The sequence below is a fragment of the Schistocerca serialis genome, chromosome 10, assembly GCF_023864345.2.
Source record: "Schistocerca serialis cubense isolate TAMUIC-IGC-003099 chromosome 10, iqSchSeri2.2, whole genome shotgun sequence".
Taxonomy (NCBI): Eukaryota; Metazoa; Arthropoda; class Insecta; order Orthoptera; family Acrididae; genus Schistocerca; species Schistocerca serialis.
In genome coordinates, this window is record NC_064647.1 from 54,288,546 (window position 1) to 54,314,177 (window position 25,632).

A 25,632-nucleotide genomic window follows, 5' to 3' on the forward strand; every position below is an offset into this window, starting at 1 on the left:
GTCATCAAGTAATGTCGTTTTTTCCATTTCCAGAAGAAAATGGACCATAAGACTAAAATGCAATCGATGAGAAGTCTTACTAAGAACCTATAGCTCTTTAAAAAACGTAAAATCAAGTACATCAGCATCTAATAAAAGTACGACCAAACACATACTTAATACGATTTATTTTAGGGAAGGAAGGAATGAGGTCCTCGATTTTAGGAAGAAATAAATCGTGTCATATCATTTAAACTGCCGAAGGTCATGGATTGTTTATAAATACACACAAGCTACTATGAACAGCAGAGTGAAGGCATTATTGTAGCCCCAGGAGTAGACAACATTCCATTAGAACTACAGATAGCCTTGTGAGAATCAGCCATGACACAATTCTACCATCGGCTGAGAAAGATATATGAGACAGGTGAAATACTCTCAGACTTCAAGAAGAATATGATAATTCAAATCCCATAGAAAGCAGGTGGTAACAGGTGTGAAAACTATCAGTTTAATAAGTCACGCCTGCAAAATACTAACGCTAGTTCTTTACACACAAAGAGAGAAACTGGTAGAAGCCGAACTCAGGGAAGCTCAGTTTGGATTCCATAGAAATGCTGGAACACGTGAGGCAACACTGAACCTACTACGTACCTTAGAGGATAGATTATGGAAAGGGAAACCTACGTTTCTAGCATTTGTAGACTTAGAGAAAGCTTTGACAATCTTGAATAGAATACTCTTTTTCAAATTCTGAAGGCGGCAGGGGTGAAATACAGGGAGCGAAAGGCACTAACAATTTGTACAGAAACCAGATGGCAGTTGTAAGAGTCGAGGGGCATGAAAGGGAAGCAGTGGTTAGGAAGGGAGTGAGACAGGGTTGTAGCCTATCCCGGTGTTATTTAATCCATATATTGAGCAAGCATTAAAGAAAACAAAAGAAAAATTTGGAATATTAATTAAAATCCACAGAGAAGAAATTGGTTCAAATGGCTCTGAGGTCATCAGTCCCCTAGACACACATCCATGTCCGAGGCAGGATTCGAACCTGCGACTGTAGCAGCAGCGCTGTTCCGGACTTGAAGCGCCTAGAACCGCTCGGCCACAGCGGCCAGCCACGGAGAAGAAATAAAAACTTTGAGGGATGCCAATGACATTGTAATTCTCTCAGAGACAGTAAAGGACCGGGAAGCGCAGTTGAACGGAATGGACAGTGCCTTGGAAGGAGGATATAAGATGAACACCAACAAAAGGAAAACGGGAATAATGGAATGTAGTCGAATTAAATCAGATGATGCTGAAGGATTTAGATTAGGAAATGAGACACGTAAGGTAGTACATGAGTTTTGCTATTTGAGGTGGAAAGTAACTGATGATGGTCGAAGTAGAGAGGATATAAAATGTAGACTGGCAATGGCAAGGAAAGGGTTTCTGAAGAGGAGAAATTTGTTAACATCGACAATAGATTTAAGTATCAGGAAGTCCTTTCTGAAAGTATGGTGGTGGTGGTTAGTGTTTAACGTCCCGTCGACAACGAGGTCATTAGAGACGGAGCGCAATCTCGGGTTAGGGAAGGATTTGGAAGGAAATCGGCCGTGCCCTTTCAAAGGAACCATCCCGGCATTTGCCTGAAACGATTTAGGAAAATCACGGAAAACCTAAATCAGGATGGCCGGAGACGGGATTGAACCGTCGTCCTCCCGAATGCGAGTCCAGTGTGCTAACCACTGCGCCACCTCGCTCGGTTTTCTGAAAGTATTTGTATTGAATGTAGCCATGTATGGAATTGAGACATGGACGGTAAATAGTTTAGACAAGAAGAGAATAGAAGCTTTTGAAAGAATGCTAAATATTAAAGGGTAGCTCACATAACTAATGAAGAGGTACTGAATAGAACTGGGAAGAAGAGGAATTTGTGGTACAACTTGACTAGAAGAAGGGATCGGTTGGTAGGACATGTTCTGAGGCATCAAGGGATCACCAATTTCGTATTGGAAGGCAGCGTGGAGGGTAAAAATCGTAGAGGGAGGCCAAGAGATGAATAAACTAAGCAGATTCCGAAGTATGTAGGTCGCAGTAGGTACTTGGAGGTGAAGAAGTTTGCAGAGGATAAAATAGCATGGAGAGCTGCGTCAAATCAGTCGTTGGACTGAAGACAGGAACAAATACAACAGCTATCATCTGTAATCGTTTTGCAATTTGTTTCGATCTTTTGATTTTACTAGACGATGAACAACAATATTATCTGGAAACAAACTTAGACAGCCCCTCCACGACCTTGGTAAATGCCAGAAATCACCTTGTGATATCTCGATGACTTTCCTTCAGTTACTACGAACTGTGACCTCTCTCACAAGAAATCACTAATTCAGTCGCATAACTGAGACATTTCATAAGCACGCAGTTTGATTACAAGCCGCTTGTGAAGCATGGTGTCAAAAGCCGCCTGTATGTCTAGAAATACGCATTAATTTGAAATCCCTTGTCGATAGCACTCAACACTTCGTCTGTGTATAGAGCTAACTCTATTTCTCGATAACGACGTCTCCTAAATCCGAGTTGACTATATATCAATAGATTGTTATCTTCGACTTAATTCATCTTCCTATACCACTAAGGCGATGAAAGGGAAGAGAAAAAGGAATACATAACCACACGTCAGATGAAAGTGTGACCTGACAGGAGACAGTACATAGGTGGATGTAGCATAGTCCAATATTCATCACTTAGTAATAATGGACACTTTCACGGAAGAGTTGGTGACTGCTTTCAAGGCGTGCCACTATTGTACTGGTAACCTTTGTTACCACCTCATATTATGCTGGTCAGGACTTAATGTCAAGCTAACATGAGGATTGCAAAGGTGTGTTATTTCAGTCTATGTCCTTTGTTAGGTAGTATTGCTTTCTAGATTTAGAGAATCCAAACATAAATGTTGTCAGTATAAATAATTTAACATTTTGTCCTGAAGGTTTCATTGCGCTGATGACGTTACCTTCCTTCAGCGAGGTCAATGAAACCTTCGTAGGAAAAACTGCCTTGCTCAGCGGCTGGGGAAAAACAGGTGACGGTAAGTTGCCGACTTAGTTTCATTTGTGATGGAGTACTGAATTAAGTTTGTTTCTGTCATTTAGGACCTATCGCATATCTTGCCATTTAGTGGAAAGTATGGCATTGTTGGGCATTTATTATTATTTACGCACGAAATATAGCTGTAATTCAGTAATGACCATCTGTATATTAAGAAAGACATTCACATTTCAATCAGTAGCGTAATCCAGTGTTGACTACTCTCAAGTACACTTTTTATGGAATTGATAGTTTAGCAAATATTACATAACTAGTGAAAGGAAATATTGCTCGTTTCACTTTCATATGCAGGGTGTTTGGAAATTCCCGTTACAGCCTTCTTTGACTTGTATAGGGGAGTGAGTACATCGTGTTTTGAATAGGAACCCATGTCTGGAAACATACCGTTTCCATTCTACGATGGTTTCAACTCAGATATTTAACTATCCACTTCATCTTGAAGAACTGAATTGGGCCTAACGCAGTATCATTATTAGGCAACAGTTTGAAAGGAAACATAAACGAAATATTCATTTATCACTTAAACACTTTTATTTGTATTAACACACATCACATTCCAGAACAAAAAGGAATCCAGCATCTGTATGTACAGAACACTACTCACTCATTACAACTACAGACTGATGTGGCGACCACCAACGTTGTTACAGACATTCTACCTCTGAAGCACATACCTGTACACACTCAGCATCCCACCCGGTGTCTCTTCAGATTCTAGTGCAGAGGCCAGAACTTGTGCTAGGAGATCTTCCTCTGTCTCTACAAGAATTTTATAAATTAAGCTTTGCGTACAACTCCACATCAGGTGACTGTCTGATGTAGTAGACTACATTTCATCTTTTGTACCCCACTGCAACCAGGACAAGTAACTCTGAAACGTAGAACAGAAAAGGTACGTTTCCAGACGTGGGATCCCATTCAAAATATTATGATCTCACTCCCCTCTACACGTCCAAACTTTTATAACGAAATGTCCAAAGAGCCTGTTTGATGGAAATAAAATAATCACATTTTCATAACAACCCGACATGCCTGACACATTATCAGTCTGAAAATATTGAAGAACAAGTATCTACAGGCACACGCATCTAGTTCCTTTGAGAGCTTGGCAGTAACTACCACTTCCAATTATTTCGTGTTAGCAGTGTCTACAAACATCAGTCACGACTGACAAGCCAGTTAGGATGACATTATCTTAGTCTGAGAAGCAGATTGAAACGCAAATTAGGCGCAACAGAGGAAAATATTACACAATAACACTTTTATTCGTTTCGACCACTGTTTACAGAAATTTAACTGACTTGAATTTACAAGACAGCTTTGTGGTGATCTCTGTTCCGAATATTGGTTTCATAGAGCCCTCCAAGCCACTGTATCCTGTGTAAGCCTACCAATCACTGCATAATTACTGCAACCCATGCCTATTTGAAACTGCTTACAGTAACCAAGTTACGGTATTTCACTACAACTTTTATGCACTTGTGACTCCTAAACCTATCTTTCATTAACAGAATCACAATTCCTCACTGCATCAAAACGTTTGCTATCACTGACCCCTCCTCTTAATCAAGTTATTTCACAAATGCCTTTTCTTCCCTAGTCGATTCCATGACTCCTCTTTAATCGAATCTGCCCACCTAATCTCCAGAATTTTTCTGTAGCACCACATTTCAAAATCTTCTTCACTATTTCAGCGATTCTTACAGTCTGCTCCCCACCACTAGCCACGCAAAAATAGTAAGAACAGCAACAAGTGTGTCTAGAAGTGTTTGTGTTCGGGCTCTGCCAGGTGGGGAGCACGAATTGTGGAATTAGGTAGACATCAGAAGAATGGTAATCTGTGGATTCCTGAAAGAGTTTATCTATCTAGTTCTTTAATATAATGAGAGTAGGAAGCCTATTTCTAGGAAAACAATCCATTGCCATGTATTGTTATATTGTTTTTATTATCATGTTGTTTAGAAAATGATACAGTATAGAAAACGTTTACTGGTAAATAAATTTAAAAAAGGACATGTCAGTCTTGATACAAGCGTCAGATAGTTCTAGATAAAGCAAACAAGTAAGAAAAGGGGAAAACTCTGCAGAAATGTATTCTGAAATATATTATGCTTAAAGAACATTAGTTAACATAGCCAGTCAACCATTCCTAAATCATTCCTAAATGAAATTCAGCATTACTTTGTTGCCTGGCTGAATGCACCATCAAGGAGGGCTTAGTGTAGTAGTCCAAACATGGAACTGGATGAAGAGGCACCCTTGTGACAACATCATATGTAATGTGCATCCTGTGCAAAAGCAACACATAATTGACCTTTGCCTCCCAGTGTGTCATTGAGCGTGTGGGAGGCCAGATAACTATACGTACTCTGCACTGCCTGTCAACCTATTAAACTGCATACTCTTGACTGAAGTGTCAGTCACATATTCTTACCGGGTTTTTCAGTGAAGCAGAACACTATTCGTCCCCAGTCTGTCTACAATGGCCGCGTACAATAGCCAGGTTGGTGAGGCGATGCGCACAGTGACGCCCTTGCCTCGCAAGAACATATTAACTGACATGACTCTTCCATCTGTCTCCACTTTGAGAACATTCGAGACTCTCAGCTTATTTATTGCTGATCCATTTAGAATCCATTGTGATCAAAGTGACCACGGAATAAAGCACTCTGTGTATCAACACAACATTCTGGAGAGACAGAGAGAGAGTACTTTCCTGTCTGCAAATTGCATGTATTGAGCCACCTCTCTGCTGGCTGTGGACAGTAATGCCACGCTCCAAAATTGGAGTCTGCCGACCAAACTGCTATGTAGAGGAATTATTTCTGCCACCCTCAAAACATTACTGTCAATTGTGCTGTCTGCCCCCGGTAGCTGAATGGTCAGCATGACAGATTGTTAATCCTCTGTGCCCGGGTTCGATTCCTGGCTGGGTTGGGGAATTTTCTCCACTGAGGGACTGGGTGCTATGCTGTCCTCATCATCATCCTATCATCCTCACCGACTGCAGGTTGCCAAAGTGGCGTCAAATTGAAAGACCGGCATCCAGCAAACGGCCTGCCCGATGGAGGGGTCCCTACCCATATGATTAACTAAAAAAACTGTCAATTGTCATACCTGGTAACTCCACTTTCATAAAGAATTGACGAAAATAGGGCGATCTCCCCCCACTCGAAAGTTTTAGACTGTTCCGCCAATTATAGAGCGTTCTACGAGATTCATTTGTATGCGTAGAGATCATGTACTGCTCACGTGAGTGCCACTTGCCGTTTTAATTACGTATTCCGTTCTTTGCATCCGAAATTGCAGCCCATCCAATTAGTCGGAACTGCGCAGTTTCCTCTCCCTTTGGACACCTGAGGCAGTAAACACACTGTAGACTCCCTGTGGCGAAACAAGCTTTGCAGCTCTGTCGAGGCCCTTGGTGCGTCCCTCACGGGCGTTATATGTATGACCCATCCCTATCCTGTGACACAGTATCTGAAAAAAAGGCTTTTAAAGAAATAGCTGCATCACAGCTCATCACCTCCTCTTGGTTCCATGTCTGAATTGCTACCAAAATATATGTACATGCGAATGGGGCAAGGGATTATTTGGTATCGTATTCCAAGCAGCCATGTACACTTTCATTATCGTGTGATACGCAAATTAAGTCTGCTACTCCAAAAGCATGGCGTGTGACATATTATTCGAATCGTCTCGTGGAGGAAAACCCCATGAAAGGTAGTAAAATGAACTGTCACCTTCTCAGTTGCCCATGGAAGGTGGTAAAAAATGGACTTCATCCTTACACTTGCATTGTATTCTTGTCACAGATATTTTTCTTCGATGTTTCACTTCCACAGAGGGCAACATTCTTGACTAATGTCTTCAATAAAGACCTCCTTACACTGAATTTCACACTCAATGTTAATAAAATTCTTATTTTCAGAAATGCTGTTGCTGCTATTTTTAGATTGGCAGCAGTCCTCATTATAAACAGATTTAATTCAGTTAATTCTGTTACCTTTTTCCAAGAAACTATCCATTCTATTCAGTTTATGTTCCAAGTCTTTTGTTGTCCCTAACTGATTTTAAATAAGATTACAACATGATGCATATTAATATACGAAAATGACTAATTACTGCATGGAATATGAAGGTGTAAAAGCAGTTTACTGATACAATCTCATTAGTTTTGTACATACAGGTTACAATATCTCTTAAAAATCTTCCTTATGGTATCTCAGATATTTAATGATACAGTGTGGCTTTTAATTACTTCCTTATTAATTAAAAACAGTTCTTCCTGTGCATTTAGTTACCTATGTTCTGGTAGTTATATAGTCTGCGATGTTTTCATTAGAAGAATCGCTCTGATATGTGCTGTAATCAATAGAATTAGATTTATCATATTTCAAGTATGAGGGACTAGTGAGATGTCATTTCCCATGTCTCTTATGTCAATATGAACTGTTTATCTTTCCATATTCCAGTTAACGATGGAGTCGTTTGGTGCTTAAGCAAATCTGAGAACTGACTGTGTACATGAGATTCATACATATACAATTAAATGCATTTAACACATTTGCTACCAAATAGATCAGAAATTTATGAGCAAAATTAAAATGTTGTTCTAAGTATTTTGTGTGCAATGAAAGATAACTGATATGTTAAGTAAATTATGATTTCACCACCAAGTGTACAAGGAACAGTCACTTAGCATCATTTTGCATTGCACTGGTGATGGGCAACAAATTAGAAATAATTAGGATTATAACGCATGAGAGAACTTATTTTGAACAGTAACCGATGCGGTACTGTCTTGCCCCTCTGTGCATAGTAAGAAAATAATGAAGAAATTGTCCTTGGATGACAGTAAAAATCTATAAGATCTATAATTGTCATGTATTTTTACATGTTGCCATTCATTAGGTGCTGCAGGCCTTTTCAAAAAATACAAAAATTACTCCAGAAAACTAATGTTTCTCCAAATGTGAAAACATGTTCCAAGGTACTTTGTATGCATAAACGACGACCGATAGGTTGGTCAGAAGCGACTTTTCGCTGATGATGTTGTACTATATGGGAAAGTATCATCGAATAATAGTTGGAGGATATAGGATGACTTTCTAATTGTGTGATGAGCAACTTGCTCTAAATTTAGAAAAATATAAGGTAATACAGATAGCTGGGGAAAACTATCCTGTAAATCTGGAATGCACTGTTAGTTGTGTCCTACTTGACACAGTCATTTCGATTAAATGTTTGGGAATAACTGTGCAAACCAATGTAGCATGGAACGCCCTCATAAGTTTGATAGGGAAGGTGAATGGTTCACTTCAGGTTGCTGGAAGTGTATTAAAGAGTATAAGGGAGGCCACAAAGAGAACACAGAGTGACCTATTGTAGAATATTCCTCTAGTGTTTGGGACCCCCACCATGTAAGTGTAGATTTAGATATGTCCTGGTAATAGTTGCAGTAATAGTCTGCTATGGTGCTTTAAATGAATAGTTAGTACATGGGATTGCTATCTTGGTGTTTGGTTGACTTGTGGCTTGAGACATGTCATGAGGACAGAGGCAGTGAAGGGTGTCTCATGTGAGTTACGTAATTTGGTTTTTTCAGAGTAATTTTGTGGCCTTCAATGTGGGTATAGATGGTGTTGGTATTGCAGTAAACTTGTGTGACATTGTGGTACGCCCTTGTGTTTTTGAATGTTGTGTAAGCTATTGAGAAAAGGATGGGAATATGATCACTTCCAAATGCATTGGTGACATTCATCTTAGGTGGTTGGTTGAGGTGAGGATGGTGTCAGAGGGGACTGCTTTCAGTCAAATGTAGTGGGATAAGGGAACCTGGTCAGCTCTTAGAGTGATAGAAACCAGACGCCATTGGTCAAGTTTGCCAAGGAAGCGTCTATTCATGTTAACAGCTGTAAGAATAATGTGTATTGGGGCAATATGGTTAATGTGTAAAATGAAGGCTTTGAAAGCAGAGTATTTGAGACACATACAGTCGGTGACACCTGTTACTGTCATACTCTTGAAGTAAGTGATGTACATGAGGTGCTTGAAATGAAGATTGAATAAGTGTTTGGGCAAATCAGATTATATCAGACATGGCCTACTGAAACTCCCATTTTGGCTACAGGTTTTGGGAATATGTGTGAAGTGTTGGATGACATGCAAATTATGCTGGGCAGTAGTCAGAATGTTTAGTGAAAGGTAAATGAATGGATAAAGTTTGTGGTATCATGCAAATTAGAGGGAATGGATGTCACTTAATAGGATCTTGAGCTGCAGTTGTGGCATAGTGCATTACGTAGGAGTGTTATCAGGCGCCATTTCAGACTAGAATATCAGAATGGCTGAAGAGGAATTGCAACTACTTTAGAGAGTAGGTAACATGGTAAGCAGATCGAGTTGATAAGCCTTGCTGTTAGAAGTTATGTAGCTGTTCAAAGAGAGAAATTTTCTGGAGCACACTAATAATAAAATATATGTGATATCTTCAGCAGTGGGGGGTGGGACACAAGGAATATTGGTGGTGAGGAGTTGGTTACTTAGATGGTTACTTAGTTTGTTTCATGCTCCATGGATAATTTGCACGATAACTCATAGTGATATGGATGAGCCCATTTAAGTTCCACATAGCATATTAATTTGTAAATATGGCTATGTGATGGACATCTGCATAGTAGCTTTCCATTTTTCATTATTGTTATTAATTATGCAGATGTGAGTTCATAATTCCTTTTGCACATTAAAATACTAGAAATTCTTTTATAAAACATTTTGAGCTGCAAGAAGAAACTATTTCAGTTTGTTTTCTAATTTTACTTTGCTGTCTCTTAGATGTTTTCTAGCACTGGGTAGGTTATCAACAACATTAGTTGCAGCATTGTGCATCTCTTATTGTACTCAAGAAAGGTTTATTTTGGAGTAATGAATGTCTTTCTCCTTCTGGTATTGCAATTAAGTCATCATTGTTCCTTTTGAACTGCACTAGATTTATTACAAAAATAATGATGAGAATATAAATACAATGTGCAGCAGTAGTCAGAAAGCCCACCTCCTCAAAACGTTTGCAACAAAATGATCATGGGTGAGCACCACTTAGAATGTTTACAGCATATTTCTGAATAATGATCACTTGCTCCATTAATGATGAGTGACCCTAAAACATTACTCCACATGTGATTATTGACTGAAATTCCAACAATTATAAATGCAAACGTGGCTGCTAAGTTGTTTTAAGAGTTTAAAAATGTCCTTCATCCATTTTAGATCCTCATCAATTGGACACTAAAGAATTTTGAAGTTTCCATCCTGTTTATTATTTCCTCATCATGTATTACGCTTATCATTGATATTCAACCACTAGACATGCACAACTGAATATATTGCCTCTTTGAAACTGAGACCATTTGCAGAAAACCAGTCTATGGTACATTTAAGAACACCGTTTGCCATTTCTTCTGTTGCTGTATGTATGTTTGGATTGATTATAATACTATTGTCATCACAAAAGGAATTAAAATTTGGCTCATTGTATATTAGATGGAAGAATATTTTCGTATATGATGAAGACTAGGGGATCAAAGACTGATCCTTGGGGAGTCCCATACATGATTTCTCAACCATCAGAATAATGTCCCCAGACAATATTGCTTAAATTACGAAATACAACTTTCTGCATTCGTTTGATGTGACATGATGTTGTCCATTTGTTGGCTGTATCATGGATCCCATAAAACTTTAGTTTATCTAGGAGAATATTGTGATTCACAGTCAAAGGCCTTATTTCATTCTTGTGAAATTTGGTAAATTTGAATGAATGTGTAGGTGGTATACTGAGTCGAGCAACTTTGCTGAGGATATTATTGTTGTCCAGGTGAGGTACTATTGTAATATACACCGCCTTCTCAAAAAATTTGGGACATGCTGTCAGCAGTGAAACAGGTTGGTAGTTATTGACGTCTCTCCCATCACCTTCCTTAAAGATTGGTTTAACAACATCATATTTCAGTCTCTCTGGAAAAATGCCTTGAATTTGTGATCCATTACAGATTTCAGGTAAGACAGGACTTATTATATTTGAACAAATCTTTACCACTGTATTGGAAACACCTTCAAAATCAGATGAGATTTAGTTTTAGAGGCAATATATAATTTCATGAATCTTGGAATGAGAAGCTGGTGACACATTCATATGACTGAATTTTGTGATGATTTATTTTTCAACAGACTGCTGTGATTTTACACTTCAACTGTTTTTCTCTATTTTCTCTACTATATTTAAGACATGATTATTAGAGAGATATTTGTTACCTGTGACTCATCACTTACAGCCCTTCCATTCAGTTCAGTTGTGATGTTACCCTATCTATGGCTGGTTGTCCTGTCCCTCATTTCATCACATTACATGTAGTATTCAGTCTGTTGTCACAGTTAAAGGTTTCTGAAATTATGTGCATGTTCCCTGACTTTTTAATATCTTTTCTTAGTAATTTTGAGTATTTAGCAGTTTTCAACTACTGCAGCATCTTTCTTTGTTCCTGCCCACAGATGAGTATATTTACTTTTTCCTTTCACAAGGTACTTTAACCCATTTAGTGAAATGTGTTTTTTTTGTATGGCTGTTTAACATCCTTTCTGATTAGCTTATGTGGACAGCTATTTTCAGCTATTTATTTTATCAGGGAATAACTATTATTTCACCATAAATTTCAACATGGGTAATTTCCTGTATTGAGTTATTTATTTTATCATGGAACAGAACGAATTTTATGTTAACAATTATTTAATCATAAATTTCGTCATGGGATTTTTCTTGTAAGCTATTCTTAAAAACATTTGTCTCGTAGTCATTAATTTTTGTAACTAATTTCGACTCAGACATAACACTAAAGTGCTCTCTTATTTAGCCTAACTAAGTGTGTACCATGATCAGAGAGAGGATTTGTTCTTGGGTAAACAGTTATTGTCTTGATTTGAGTTTCATGAAAGTAAACGTTGTCAATTAGCATCACAGAATGCTTTAGAAAATCAATACTGAAGTCACCACAGTTTAGTAACTACTTCATTCTGTCTGACAGATAGCATAGTAAAGAATCCAGAGTCCTCATCATCATCATCATCATCATCAGTGTTCTGGCCTAGCGCAGGTCTCTTTGTGGTTGTGTCATATGCTACCCTCATATACTATCTACTTTCTGATATCTTGTGTGTCTTCTTCTTCTTCTTCTTCTTAGATCCACCGTTGGTTCCACATGGTCCATCACTAAACAATCTCTTGTTTTCCACTGTCCCATCCAATTGTGTTTTCTCCTCCTGTTTAATTTAAAATTTCTCTCTTCTCCCCTACTCTTCTCAAATTTACGTTTCAAATGCTTCCAATCTTCTTTCATCTTCATTCCTCAGTGTCCATGTCTCAGCTCCCTATAATGCCACACTCGCATAAAACACTTCGCTAGTATCCTCCTCAGCTCTGAGTCCAGGCAATGTCAAATGTCTCCTTGGCAACTACTATAGATGTGGTTGTTGTGGTCTTCAGTCCTGAGACTGGTTTGATGCAGCTCTCCGTGCTATCCTATCCTGTGCAAGCTTCTCCATCTCCCAGTACCTACTGCAGCCTACATCTTTCTGAATTTGCTTGGTGTATTGATCTCTTGGTCTCCCTCTACGATTTTTACCCGCCACACTGTCCTCCAATGCTAAATTTGTGATCCCTTGATGCCTCAGAATATGTCGTACCAACCGGTCCCTTCTTCTTGTCAAGTTGTGCCACAAACTCCTCTTCTCCCCAACCCTATTCAATACCTCCTCATTAGTTATGTTATCTACCCATCTCATCTTCAGCATTCTTCTGTCGCACCACATTTCGAAAGTTTATATTGTCTTCTTGTCCAAACTATTTATTGTCCATGTTTCACTTCCATACATAGCTACACTCCATACAAATACTTTCAGAAATGACTTCCTGACACTTAAACACAATGTTAACAAATTTCTCTTCTACAGAAACTTATTTCTTGCCATAGCCAGTCTACATTTTAGATCATCTATGCTTCGACCATCATCAGTTATTTTGCTCCCCAAATAAGAAAACTCCTTTACTACTTTAAGTGTCTCATTTCCTAATCTAATTCCCTCAGCATCACCCGACATATTTCGACTACATTCCATTATCCTGATTTTGCTTTTGTTGATGTTCATCTGGTATCCTCCTTTCAAGAGACTGTCCATTCCGTTCAACCGCTCTTCCAAGTCCTTTGCTGTCTCTAATAGAATTACAATGTCATCGACGAACCTCAAAGTTTTTATTTCTCCTCCATAGATTTTAATACCTACACCGAATTTTTCTTTTGTTTCCTTTATTGCTTGCTCAATATACAGATTGAATAACATCAGGGAGAGGCTAAAAGCCTATCTCACTCCCTTCCTAACCACTGCTTCCCTTCCATGCTCCTCAACTCTTATAACCGCCATCTGGTTATGGTACAAATTGTAAGTAGCCTTTCGCTCCCTGTATTTTACCCCTGCCACCTTTAGAATTTGAAAGAGAGTTTTCCAGTCAACCATGTCAAAAGCTTTCTCTAAGTCTACAAATGCTAGAAACGTAGGTTTGCCTTTGATTAATCTTTCTTCTAAGATTAGTCGGAAGGTCAGTACTGCCTCACATGTTCCAGTATTTCTACGGAATCCAAACGGAACTTCCCCGAGGTCGACTTCTACCAGTTTTTCCATTCGTCTGTAAAGAATTCGCGTTAGTATTTTGTGACTTATTAAACTGATAGTTCGGTAATTTTCACATCTGTCAACACCTGCTTTCTTTGGGATTGGAATTATTATATTCTTCTTGAAGTCTGAGGGTATTTCGCCTGTCTCATACATCTTGTTCACCAGATGGTTGAGATTTGTCAGGACTGGCTCTCCCAAGGTTATCAGTAATTCTAATCGAATTTTGTGTACTCCCAGGGCCTTGTTTCGGCTCAGGTCTTTCACTGCTATGTCAAACTCTTCACGCAGTATCGTATCTCCCGTTTCATCTTCTTCTACATCCTCTTCCATTTCCAAAATATTGTCCTCAAGTACATCGCCCTTGTATAGACCCTCTATATACTCCTTCCACCTTTCTGGTTTCCCTTCTTTGCTTAGATCTGGGTTTCCATCTGAGCTCTTGATATTCATATAAGTGGTTCTCTTTTCTCGAAAGATCTCTTTAATTTTCCTGTAGGCAATATCTATCTCACCCCTAGTGATATGCGCCTCTACATCCTTACATTTGTCCTCTAGCCATCCCTGCTGAGCCATTTTGCACTTCCTTTCGATCTCATTTTTGAGACGTTTGTTTTCCTTTTTGCCTGCTTCATTTACTGCATTTTTATATTTTCTCCTTTCATCAATTAAATTCAGTATTTCTTCTGTTACCCAAGGATTTCTACTAGCCCTCGTCTTTTTACCTACTTGATCCTCTGCTGCCTTCACTACTTCATCCCTTCTACTGTATTTCATTTCCCCATTCTGTTTCCCCCAATTTAAAACCTGGTTCCTAAACCTCTGTGTTACCATTATATAATCTATCTGATACATTTTATCGTCTCCAGGATTCTTCCATGTATACAACCTTCTTTTATGATTCTTGAACCAAGCATTAACTATGATTAAGTTATGCTGTGTGCAAAATTCTACCAGACGGCTTCCTCTTTCATTTTTTACCCCCAATCCATATTCACCTGCTATGTTTCCTTTTCTCCCTTTTCCTACTCTCGAATTCCAGTCACACATGACTATTCAATTTTCGCCTCCCTTCACTACCTGAATAATTTCTTCTATCTCATCATACATTTCATCAAATTCTTCATCATCTGCAGTGCTAATTGGCATATAAACTGTACTGTACTACTGTAGTAGGCGTGGGCTTCGTGCCTATCTTGGCCACAATAATGCATTCACTATGCTGTTTGTAGTAGTTTAGCCACACTCCTAGTTTTTTATTCATTATTAAACCTACTCCTGCATTTCCCCTATTTGATTATGTATTTATAACCCTGTATTCACTTGAGCAAAAGTCTTGTTCCTCCTGCCACCGAACTTCACTAATTCACGCTATATCTAACTTTAACCTATCCATGTCCCTTTTTAAATTTTCTAAAGTACCTGCCCGATTAAGGGATCTGACATTCCACGCTCCAATCTGTAGAACGCCAGTTTTCTTTCTCCTGATAACGACGTCCTCTTGAGTGGTCCCTGCCCGGAGATCCGAATGGGGGACTATTTTATCTCTGGAATATTTTAGCCAAGAGGACGCCATCACCATCCTACCCCACCTTTATTGCATCGTATATCTTCTGTAATTATGCCTTCTCCCAGATATTTGAAAGCACTGTTGGCTTCTGTATCTCCCCAATGATGTTGTTGCTAAGGCTACCATTGTAAAATGAGCAGGAAAATAATTTCTTGCTTATATCATCATGCATTTTTTCTTATTAATTCTTATTCTGAATTCCTCACAGGTCTTATTTAAATCTTTTATCATTCCTGTCATAGTTCCGCCTATCTCTGCCAATAACACCATATCACCTGCAAATTGAATACAAATTATCCTTCTACCACCAACATGCAATCATCTTTTTTCATTTCAAACATTTCTGAATAACATGCTCCAAATATATTTTAAACAATATGGAGGAGAGACAGGAGCTGTGCAACCCTCCCCTTCCAACTGTGCTTTCCTCTGTCACCTCATCCCCAATCTGTGCTCATATTTTCTGTATTATATATAAATTATCAGCCATTAATCCCTCCAGCTGACTTCATTCTTCCATGGAATGTCCATTAATTTATTCCACCATACTCTGTCAAAGGATTTCTCCAAGTCAGCGAAAACAGTATAAACTTCTTTCTACTTTCAGCGTATTTTTCATGTATAATTCTCAACAGTCCATTTGCATCTATTGTACTTTTCCCTCTTCTAAATCAATACTCTTTCTCTGTGATACTTTATTCCAGTCTCCCATAGAGTCTTCTATTTATCACCCTTAGTAGAACTGCATGAAAAATCGAACTTATGATTCTAAACTAACCACATTTCTTGGCAATGTGTTTTCCCTCAGTCGGTCTCATTATTGTCAAGAGAAAGTTATTTAGCCATTCACACTTTTCCTATATCTTATTACACACCCCTACTCCCAAGGCAGTTAAACAACTCTGCTGGTAATCCATCAGTTCCACTTGTTTTTATTCTTGTCCAAAGCCTGTTTTACTTCTCCTTCCAAGATGCAGTATTCTTTGTCCTCATCTACAACTCTCATCTCCACTTCTAATTCAGTATCGTTTGGTTTTTGATCAGTCTCATTTATGCACTCTACATTTGCTTGTCATCTTCTCAGCACTTCATCCGGTTTATGTACCATTGTACCATCACTTCTTTCTACTTCCGTACTTGTCCTGCTTTACTTTGATTCAGAGACTATACCAGCAGCTAATGTATACACTGTTCCATATCTTCCTTATTATTCTAGTTTCTCTATTTCTTTAGATCTCACTTTCATCGATGTCTTTCTTGGCTGTTCCGTTTCTCTTCTTAATTCATTGTTGAGATTTCTGTTCATTCTTTCCCCTTATTGAATTAATATTATCATCTATTTAGTTCTCTGTTCAGTCTCGTCCAGCACTTTGCTACCCACTCTTAACATTATTCTCTCTGACTCTCTCACCTGTACAGCTTCTTCAGGAGTTACCTTAAGCTTTTAGGTCACCCTCTTCCATTTCTCGTTCCTAATCTCTTCATTTGAAGAGATTGTGGAGTGCTAATAAACTATGAAATAAATTTTCCTCATGTCTAGAGTCACAACCGATGTAATCTTGATATACTGTTCTCACCACAGTAGGCATAGAAAACATTCAATTTTGGCACAGTAAAGTGCAATGCTGGCCGTAAAATAGCTTCATACAAACAACATCTGTAGATTAGTTGATAAATTAATAACCTTGCCAATGTTCAGTCAAAATACTGTATATTGGCTCAGCAGAGTGCAATGCTGCCCACATTGAAGCTGGTACAAACATTACCACTTTTAATATTTTCTGACTCTGATTGGAAAATGATCTCTTAAAAAAAATTCATTGGGTTCAAATAAACGGAACATGGGAGAGGAAGAGGTACTGATAAAGAGATATCCTAAGACCAAATTCTTCATTTTGAAAACTGTATTCAAAATAAAGTTTCTCCTTCACAAAATCTGAAATGAAACATTTCACATTAACTTCAAAATCAGTTAACTTCTCAGCTGTTCTACAATTCGCAATAACTGTCTTAATTAAAAGCACTTGGATTGTTACATGACAAAAAGTCTGACGTTGTTTGACAAAAAAGATTCCAAAATTTAACTTCTTTGTATCAGGATTACTAAACACACAAAATTTTACAAATTGGGTATATATAATCAACCTATACATTACACATGATGGAAAATACATCGTTCCTACATTCAAGGGTCAGTATTGTAAAATTCAACTAAATCCACACTGTGTTGCTGCATACTTAGAACTAAATATACAAATTTTCATTAACTTGCAAATTCGTTCTAGTTGCTTTCACATTGAGTTATATTATCAATTCATTACTCTTCTCTAACTGCCACGGATTGTGGTCAGTATTGCTAAGAATCAGTATTACTTCCATTCTTTGTAATTTTATAGCCATTCATTACTTCATTTTATAAAAACTGTATTATGCTGCATCCTTACACCAACAACTAAATATTCCCAGCTAGCCACTAGCTTTGAGTCTTACATCGTACCTATGACAGAGTGCTCTCAATAGCCATTTGAGAAAAATGCTTACACCAACTCCTCATAAAATGTCGTGAAACTTAGAATGCTGTCTGTCAGTGGCCTTTTTTATGCAATATTGGCTTCAGGTGGCCTTCTACTTGCAATCTGTACAAATAAAATTAAAGCAATAACAGCCCTCAGTCGCAAAAATAAAACCTAGGATTCAGCCACTGCTAAGAGTGCCTTCATCATAAATAAAACATTTAAACTGACCTATAACAAAAGTTTTAGGAAACATGGTTTTTAAGTGTAAGTACTGACTAGCGGTATAAAAGGAACAGGAAGTACTTACATGTCGAGTATAAAATAAATATCAAGCGATAAAGTTTTAGTCACAAAATTTTAAAATAGAAAACATAGACGGCAAGCCGCTATGGGCTGCTGACACACATCGAGCTGCAGTAGCATCAGGCTGAGGTTCTCGCATTAGCAATTGTGGGCAGGTGAACATTATATCAAAACTGCCACCTAGCAGCCGCAAATACATACAGGCTACTCAACATTCAAAATATAGACAGACGAATATTGTGATGAACATTGTGTAACACATGAAGTAAGAGTCAAGGAAGCTGAGTAATTCAGTGAGTATAAAAACGGTATAACATGAGAACAAAAATTACGAATTGACTTAGATAGAAAAAATATTTCGGTAACTGCACGAGGGAACACGAAATCAAATATCAAGTTGTAATACTATCGACCTTTTGAGAGTTGAGAGACTTTGCGCAAAAAATGAGACTTGTACAGTATGCAGTGTATAAGAGGGTCTGCAGAAGACAATAATCTTTGACTGTGTGAAGTTTAATGTTTATATGTAATTAACAAATGTTTATAATGTTATGTATGTAACAATAAGTATCTTTTATTTAACTATGTATTATTGTTTGTAAAGTGAAGTCAACACCAGCACAGGGCTCAGGTTAAATATAGTTGAAAACCAGTAGTGATCTACCGACGTTCTGGAAGGTCGGAATAGGTGGAGATTTTTTCCTGCTAACTGAAGCAGTTAGGAGAGGGTACAAGTGGAGGGAGTCAGACAGGGACAAGACCCTTTGGAGGCAGGTGGCGAAAGCTGATGGCGCGCTGTACACCGCAGTATTGTTTAAACAAAGCTAAAGTTTAACTGCTTAATAGTTGTGAGTGAAGGGGAAGTTTTAAGGTACAAATTTGCAACGCTTTAGAGCTGATATAAAATTACGTCTGCAGCGAGTGTTCGTTCCCCGATGTGAAATGGTCTAAGGCATCCATTACTTAGACTGACACAGATCCCCAGGAAAGTCAAACTCATATTTGCGATGGTATAAGTCGCATTATTCGACGCCATGAAGACAAGTAATAATCTCCATCGTTGCAAATGGTACGTGCCTTCAAAGCACCTAAATCTCCAGCAACTGTGCTCACAACGACACTATTGAAATTAACCGTCCATAGTTCTGTATACGAGCTGTGTTGACAAGTTTTTGCGTGTTCAATAATCGTTTAAGTGTTTTTTTACACTAAACTACACATTTAAGATAAAGTGTTCCAAGTAGGGATTCTATCTACATCCACATCTACATCCCTACTCCGCAAGCCACATGACGGTGTGTGGCGGAGGGTACCTTGAGTACCTCTATCGGTTCTCCCTTCTATTCCAGTCTCGTATTGTTCGTGGGAAGAAGGATTGTCGGTATGCTTCTGTGTGGGCTCTAATCTCTCTGATTTTATCCTCATGGTCTCTTCGCGAGATATACATAGGAGGGAGCAATATACTGCTTGACTCCTCGGTGAAGGTATGTTCTCGAAACTTCAACAAAAGCCCGTACCGAGCTACTGAGCGTCTCTCCTGCAGAGTCTTCCACTGTAGTTTATCTATCATCTCCGTAACGCTTTCGCGATTACTAAATGATCTTGTAACGAAGCTCGCTGCTCTCCGTTGGATCTTCTGTATCTCTTCTATCAACCCTATCTGGTACGGATCCCACACAGCTGAGCAGTATTCAAGCAGTGGGCGAACAAGCGTACTGTAACCTACTTCCTTTGTTTTCGGATTCATTTCCTTAGGATTCTTCCAATGAATCTCAGTCTGGCATCTGCTTTACCAACGATCAACTTTATATGATCATTCCATTTTAAATCACTCCTAATGCGTACTCCCAGATAATTTATGGAAGTAACTGCTTCCAGTTGATGACCTGCTATATTGTAGCTAAATGATTAGGGATCTATCTTCTATGTATTTGCAGCACATTACACTTGTCTACATTGAGATTCAATTGCCATTTCCTGCACCATGCGTCAATTCGCTGCAGATGCTCCTGCATTTCAGTACAATTTTCCAATGTTACAACCTCTCGATATACCACAGCATCATCCGCAAAAAGGCTCAGTGAACTTCCGATGTCATCCACAAGGTCATTTATGTATATTGCGAATAGCAACGGTCCTATGACACTCCCCTGCGGCACACCTGAAATCACTCTTACTTCGGAAGACTTCTCTCCATTGAGAATGACATGCAGCGTTTGATAGTCCATATGCTCTTACTTTGTTCATTAAACGACTGTGGGGAAATGTATCGAACGCCTTGCGAAAGTCAAGAAACATGGCATCTACCTGTGAACCCGTGTCTATGGCCCTCTGGAGTCTCGTGGACGAATAGCACGAGCTGGGTTCACACGACCGTCTTTTTCGAAACCCATGCTGATTCCTACAGAGTAGATTTCTAGTTTCCAGAAAACTCATTATACTCGAACATAATACGTGTTCCAAAATTCTACAACTGATCGACGTTAGAGATATAGGTCTGTAGTTCCGCACATCTGTTCGACGTCCCTTCTTGAAAACAGGGATGACCTGTGCCCTTTTCCAATCCTTTGGAACGCTACGCTCTTCTACAGACCCACGGTACACCGCTGCAAGAAGGGGGGCATGTTCCTTCGCGTACTCTGTGTAAAATCGAACTGGTATCACATCAGGTCCAGCGGCCTTACCTCTTTTGAGCGATTTTAATTGTTTCTGTATCCCTCTGTCGTCTATTTCGATGTCTACCATTTTGTCATCTGTGCGACAATCTAGAGAAGGAACTATAGTGCAGTCTTCCTCTATTAAACAGCTTTGGAAAAAGACATTTAGTATCTCGGCCTTTAGTCTGTCATCCTCTGTTTCAGTACCATTTTGGTCACAGAGTGTCTGGACAATTTTTTTTGATCGACCTACCGGTTTGACATAAGACCAAAATTTCTTAGGATTTTCTGCCAAGTTAGTACAAAGAACTTTACTTTCGAATTCATTGAACGTCTCTCGCATAGCCCTATTCACACCACATTTCGCTTCGCGTAATTTTTGTTTGTCTGCAAGGCTTTGGCTATGCTTATGTCTGCTGTGAAGTCCACTTTGCTTCTGCAGCAGTTTGCTAACTCAGTTGTTGTACCACGGTGGTTCTTTTCCATCTCTTACGATCTTTACTATTGAAAAGAGAATGAAACCGAGAATCCATTGGTGAGAAACATTATTGCGCAGTTGAGTGTTTACTTGCAATGTAAATGTGAAGAATTGCAGATTGCCTTAAAAGTAAGTAAAGTAAATAACAATTCTAACTAGTGTTATTGGGACCTTCTGTCCAAGAAACTACGTAAAGTAACTATTTCAATACAACTGAGAAAAACCAAGTATAAAAAACCTTTTACAATCATTTCGATTTCGATATTAACAAAGGTATCGTAAAAATATTTCTTGTGTGTAATACATGTTTTCAGAAGTAGTGTTGCTGATCTTACATTCTGAAACGTAAGTTGGCATTATTGTCGTTCAGGCGTTGTTATCATGGACCAAAACATTCTAAGTGTGTGCGTGTGTGTGTGTGTGTGTGTGTGTGTGAGTAATTCTGAAAGCAGTCATTATTCAGCTAGTGATAGAAATAATTAAAAGAGAAGAAGTTTTAATAAGAATCAAAATAAAGTATAGACCAAATTTGGTGAATTTGTTGAATAACGTCAATCGATTCGTAATATTGGCTGGCGACCCTGTTTTTCAGTATTATTAGCATTCGTAAGATGTAGTTGTTGTTGTGGTCTTCATTCCTGAGACTGATTTGATGCAGCTCTCCATGCCAATATATCCTGTGCAAGCTCCTTCATCTCCCAGTACTTACTGCAACCTACGTCCTTCTGAATCTGCTTAGCGTATTCATCTCTTGGTCTCCCTCTATGATTTTTACCATCCACACTGCCCTCGAGTGCTAAATTTGTGGTCCCTTGATAACTCAGAACATGTCCTACCAACCGATCCCTTCTTCTAGTCAAGTTGTGCCACAAACTCCTCTTCTCCCCAATCCTATTCAATACCTCCTCATTAGGTATGTGATCTACCCATCTAATCTTCAGCATTCTTCTGTAGCACCACATTTCGAAAGCTTCTATTCCCTTCTTGTCCAAACTATTTATCGTCCATGTTTCACTTCCATACATGTCTACACTCCATACAAATACTTTCAAAAACGACTTCCTGACACTTAAATCTATACTCAATGTTAACAAATTTTTCTTCTTCAGAAACGCTTTTCTTGCCATTGCCAGTCTACATTTTATATCCTCTCTACTTCGACCATCATCAGTTATTTTGCTCCCCAAATAGCAAAACTCCTTTACTACTTTAAGTGTCTCATTTCCTAATCTAATACCCTCAGCATCATCCGATTTAATTCAACTACATTCCATTATCCTCGTTTTCCTTTTGTTGATGTTCATCTTATATCCTCCTTTCAAGACACTGTCCATTCCATTCAACTGCTCTTGCAAGCCCTTTGCTATCTCTGACAGAATTACAATGTCATCGGCGAACCTCAAAGTTTTTATTTCTTCTCCATGGATTTTAATACCTACTCCGAATTTTTCTTTTGTTTCCTTTACTGCTTGCTTGAATAACATTGGGGGTAGGCTACAACCCTGTCTCACTCCCTTCCCAACCACTGCTTCCCTTTCATGCCCCTCAACTCTTATAACTGCCATCTGGTTTCTGTACAAATTGTAGATAGCCTTTCGCTCTCTGTATTTTACCCCTGCCACCTTTAGAATTTGAAAGAGAGTATTCCAGTCAACATTGTCAAAAGCTTTCTCTAAGTATACAAATGCTAGAAACGTAGGTTTGCCTTTCCTTAATCTATCTTCTAAGATAAGTCGTAAGGTCGGTATTGCCTCACGTGTTCCAATATTTCTACGGAATCCAAACTCATCTTCCCCAAGGTCGGCTTCTACTAGCTTTTCCATTCGTCTGTAAAGAATTCGCGTTAGTATTTTGCAGCCGTGACTTATTAAACTGATAGTTTGGTAATTTTCACATCTGTCAACACCTGATTTTTTTTGGGACTGGAATTATTATATTCTTCTTGAAGTCTGAGCGTATTTCGCCTGTCTCATACATCTTGCTTATCAGATGGTAGAGTTTTGTCAGGACTGGCTCTCCCAAGGCTGTCAGTAGTTCTAATGTGATGTTGTCTACCCCCAGGGCCTTGTTTCGACTCAGGTCTTTCAGTGTTCTTTCAAACTCTTTCACGCAGTATTGTATCTCCCATTTCGTCTTCATCTACGTTCTCTTCCATTTCCAGAATATTGTCCTCAAGTACGTCGCCCTTGTATAGACCCTCTATATACTCCTTCCACTGCCTTCCCTTCTTTGCTTAGAACTGGGTTTCCACCTGAGCTCTTGATATTCATAGAAGTGGTTCTCTTTTCTCCAAAGGTCTCTTTAATTTTCCTGTAGGTAGTATGTATCTTACCCCTAGTGAGATAAGCCTCTTCATCCTTACATTTGTCCTCTAGCCATCCCTGCTTAGCCATTTTACACTTCCTGTCGATCTCATTTTTGAGACGTTTGTATTCCTTTTTGCCTGCTTCATTTACTGCATTTTTATATTTTCTCCTTTCATCAATTAAATTCAATATTTCTTCTGTTACCCAAAGATTTCTACTAGCCCTCGTCTTTTTACCTACTTGATCCTCTGCTACCTTCACTACTTCATCCCTCAGAGCTACCCATTCTTCTTCTACTGTATTTCTTTCCCCCATTCGTGAAAATTGTTCCCTTATGGTCTCCCTGAAACTCTGTACAGTCTCTGGTTTAATCAGTTTGTCCAGATCCCGTCTACCGAGCGAGGTGGCGCAGTGGTTAGCACACTGGACTCGCATTCGGGAGGACGACGGTTCAATCCCGTCTCCAGCCATCCTGATTTAGGTTTTCCGAGATTTCCCTAAATCGTTTCAGGCAAATGCCGGGATGGTTCCTTTGAAAGGGCACGGCCGATTTCCTTCCTAATCCTTCCCTAACCCGAGCTTGCGCTCCGTCTCTAATGACCTCGTTGTCGACGTGACGTTAAACACTAACCACCACCACCTCCAGATCCCATCTCATTAAATTCCCATCTTTTTGCAGTTTCTTCAGTTTTAATCTACAGCTCATAACCAATAGATTGTGGTCAGAGTCCACATCTGCCCCTGGAAATGTCTTACAATTTAATACCTGGTTCCTAAATCTCTGTCTTACCATTATATAATCTATCTGATACTTTCTAGTATTTCCAGGATTCTTCCATGTGTACAACCTTCTTTTATGATTCTTGAACGAAGTGTTAGCTATGATTAAGATATGCTCTGTTGCAAAATTCTACCAGACGGCTTCCTCTCTCATTTCTTTCCCCCAATCCATATTCACCTACTATTTTTCCTTCTCTCCCTTTTCCTACTCTCGAATTCCAGTCACCCATGACTATTAAATTTTCGTCTCCCTTCACTACCTGAATAATTTCTTTTATCTCATCATACATTTCATCAATTTCTTCATCATTTGCAGAGCTAGTTCGCATATAAACTTGTAGTTTGACGAAAAAGAAAAGCTGCAACCAAGGCTATACGATAACTTCACATTTGACCGAGCTTTATCCATTCTGTGGCATCTCAGGCCACTAGCAATTGTTAAGGACGTAGTTGTGTTTAAGTGCTTGAATTACCGAAGCTAGAATAACATCTTAAGTACTAAACATAATTGCTGGAGTAGAAACCGTGAGTGTTGTAACCGGCCTTTAGACAGGACTAGAACATTTACTACGTCTACATACATGATATAATTAATTTGCTATCTTTCTTCATTTGACCTAGCTATTGATGTATATTTCGTTTTCTGTATTGTTCAAACAATTTGTTTCCAATCATAAGAGAATTTTTTATTGAGAGGTTAACCAGCCCTTCACCCCTGTCATTCCTATTTCCGAATCCAAATCTTCCAAGCACTCCTTCTACTTTTCCCTCTGCTGTCACTGAATTCAAATCCACATTACAATGATGTGGCATTTTTTCTTCTTTATGCGGTACTTCTTCAGTCTTTTCACAATAGTCCTTTAATATTCCACTATCGTTTTCACTCAGTGGTACGTGTATTTGTGTTAATACGACATCCCTCTTGTCCCCTTTTAATCCCATCATAATCAGTCTTTCATCCATGTAGTCCACTTTCAACAGGTTTTTCATCAGTTGTTTTCCTATGATAATTGCCACTCCACAGTTTCCAGTCTTGAAGCTGCCTGAGAAAAATATTTTGTACCCCCCCCCCCCCCTCGCCAGTTCTTCGTTACTCCCCTATGTCATTTGGGATGTACCTAATACATCCCATCTTCATTATTTCCTGCTAGGCATTTTCCAGCTTGCCAGCCTAAAATTGTGTGAGTATATTTCATGTTCCAATCCTCAACGTCCCTTCCATGTTCCTACT

The 25,632-nt window shown here is 38.8% G+C and overlaps 1 protein-coding gene across 1 annotated transcript in view; it reads left to right on the plus strand.

Annotated features, from left to right (window-relative positions):
* LOC126425256 (collagenase-like) overlaps positions 1-25,632 on the plus strand; it is a 210,483-nt gene that overhangs the window by 103,252 nt on the left and 81,599 nt on the right. The window contains exon 4 of the mRNA XM_050088227.1: positions 2,951-3,049. Within this exon, the coding sequence (XP_049944184.1) occupies positions 2,951-3,049 (99 nt within the window). The remainder of the gene's footprint in view (positions 1-2,950; positions 3,050-25,632) is intronic.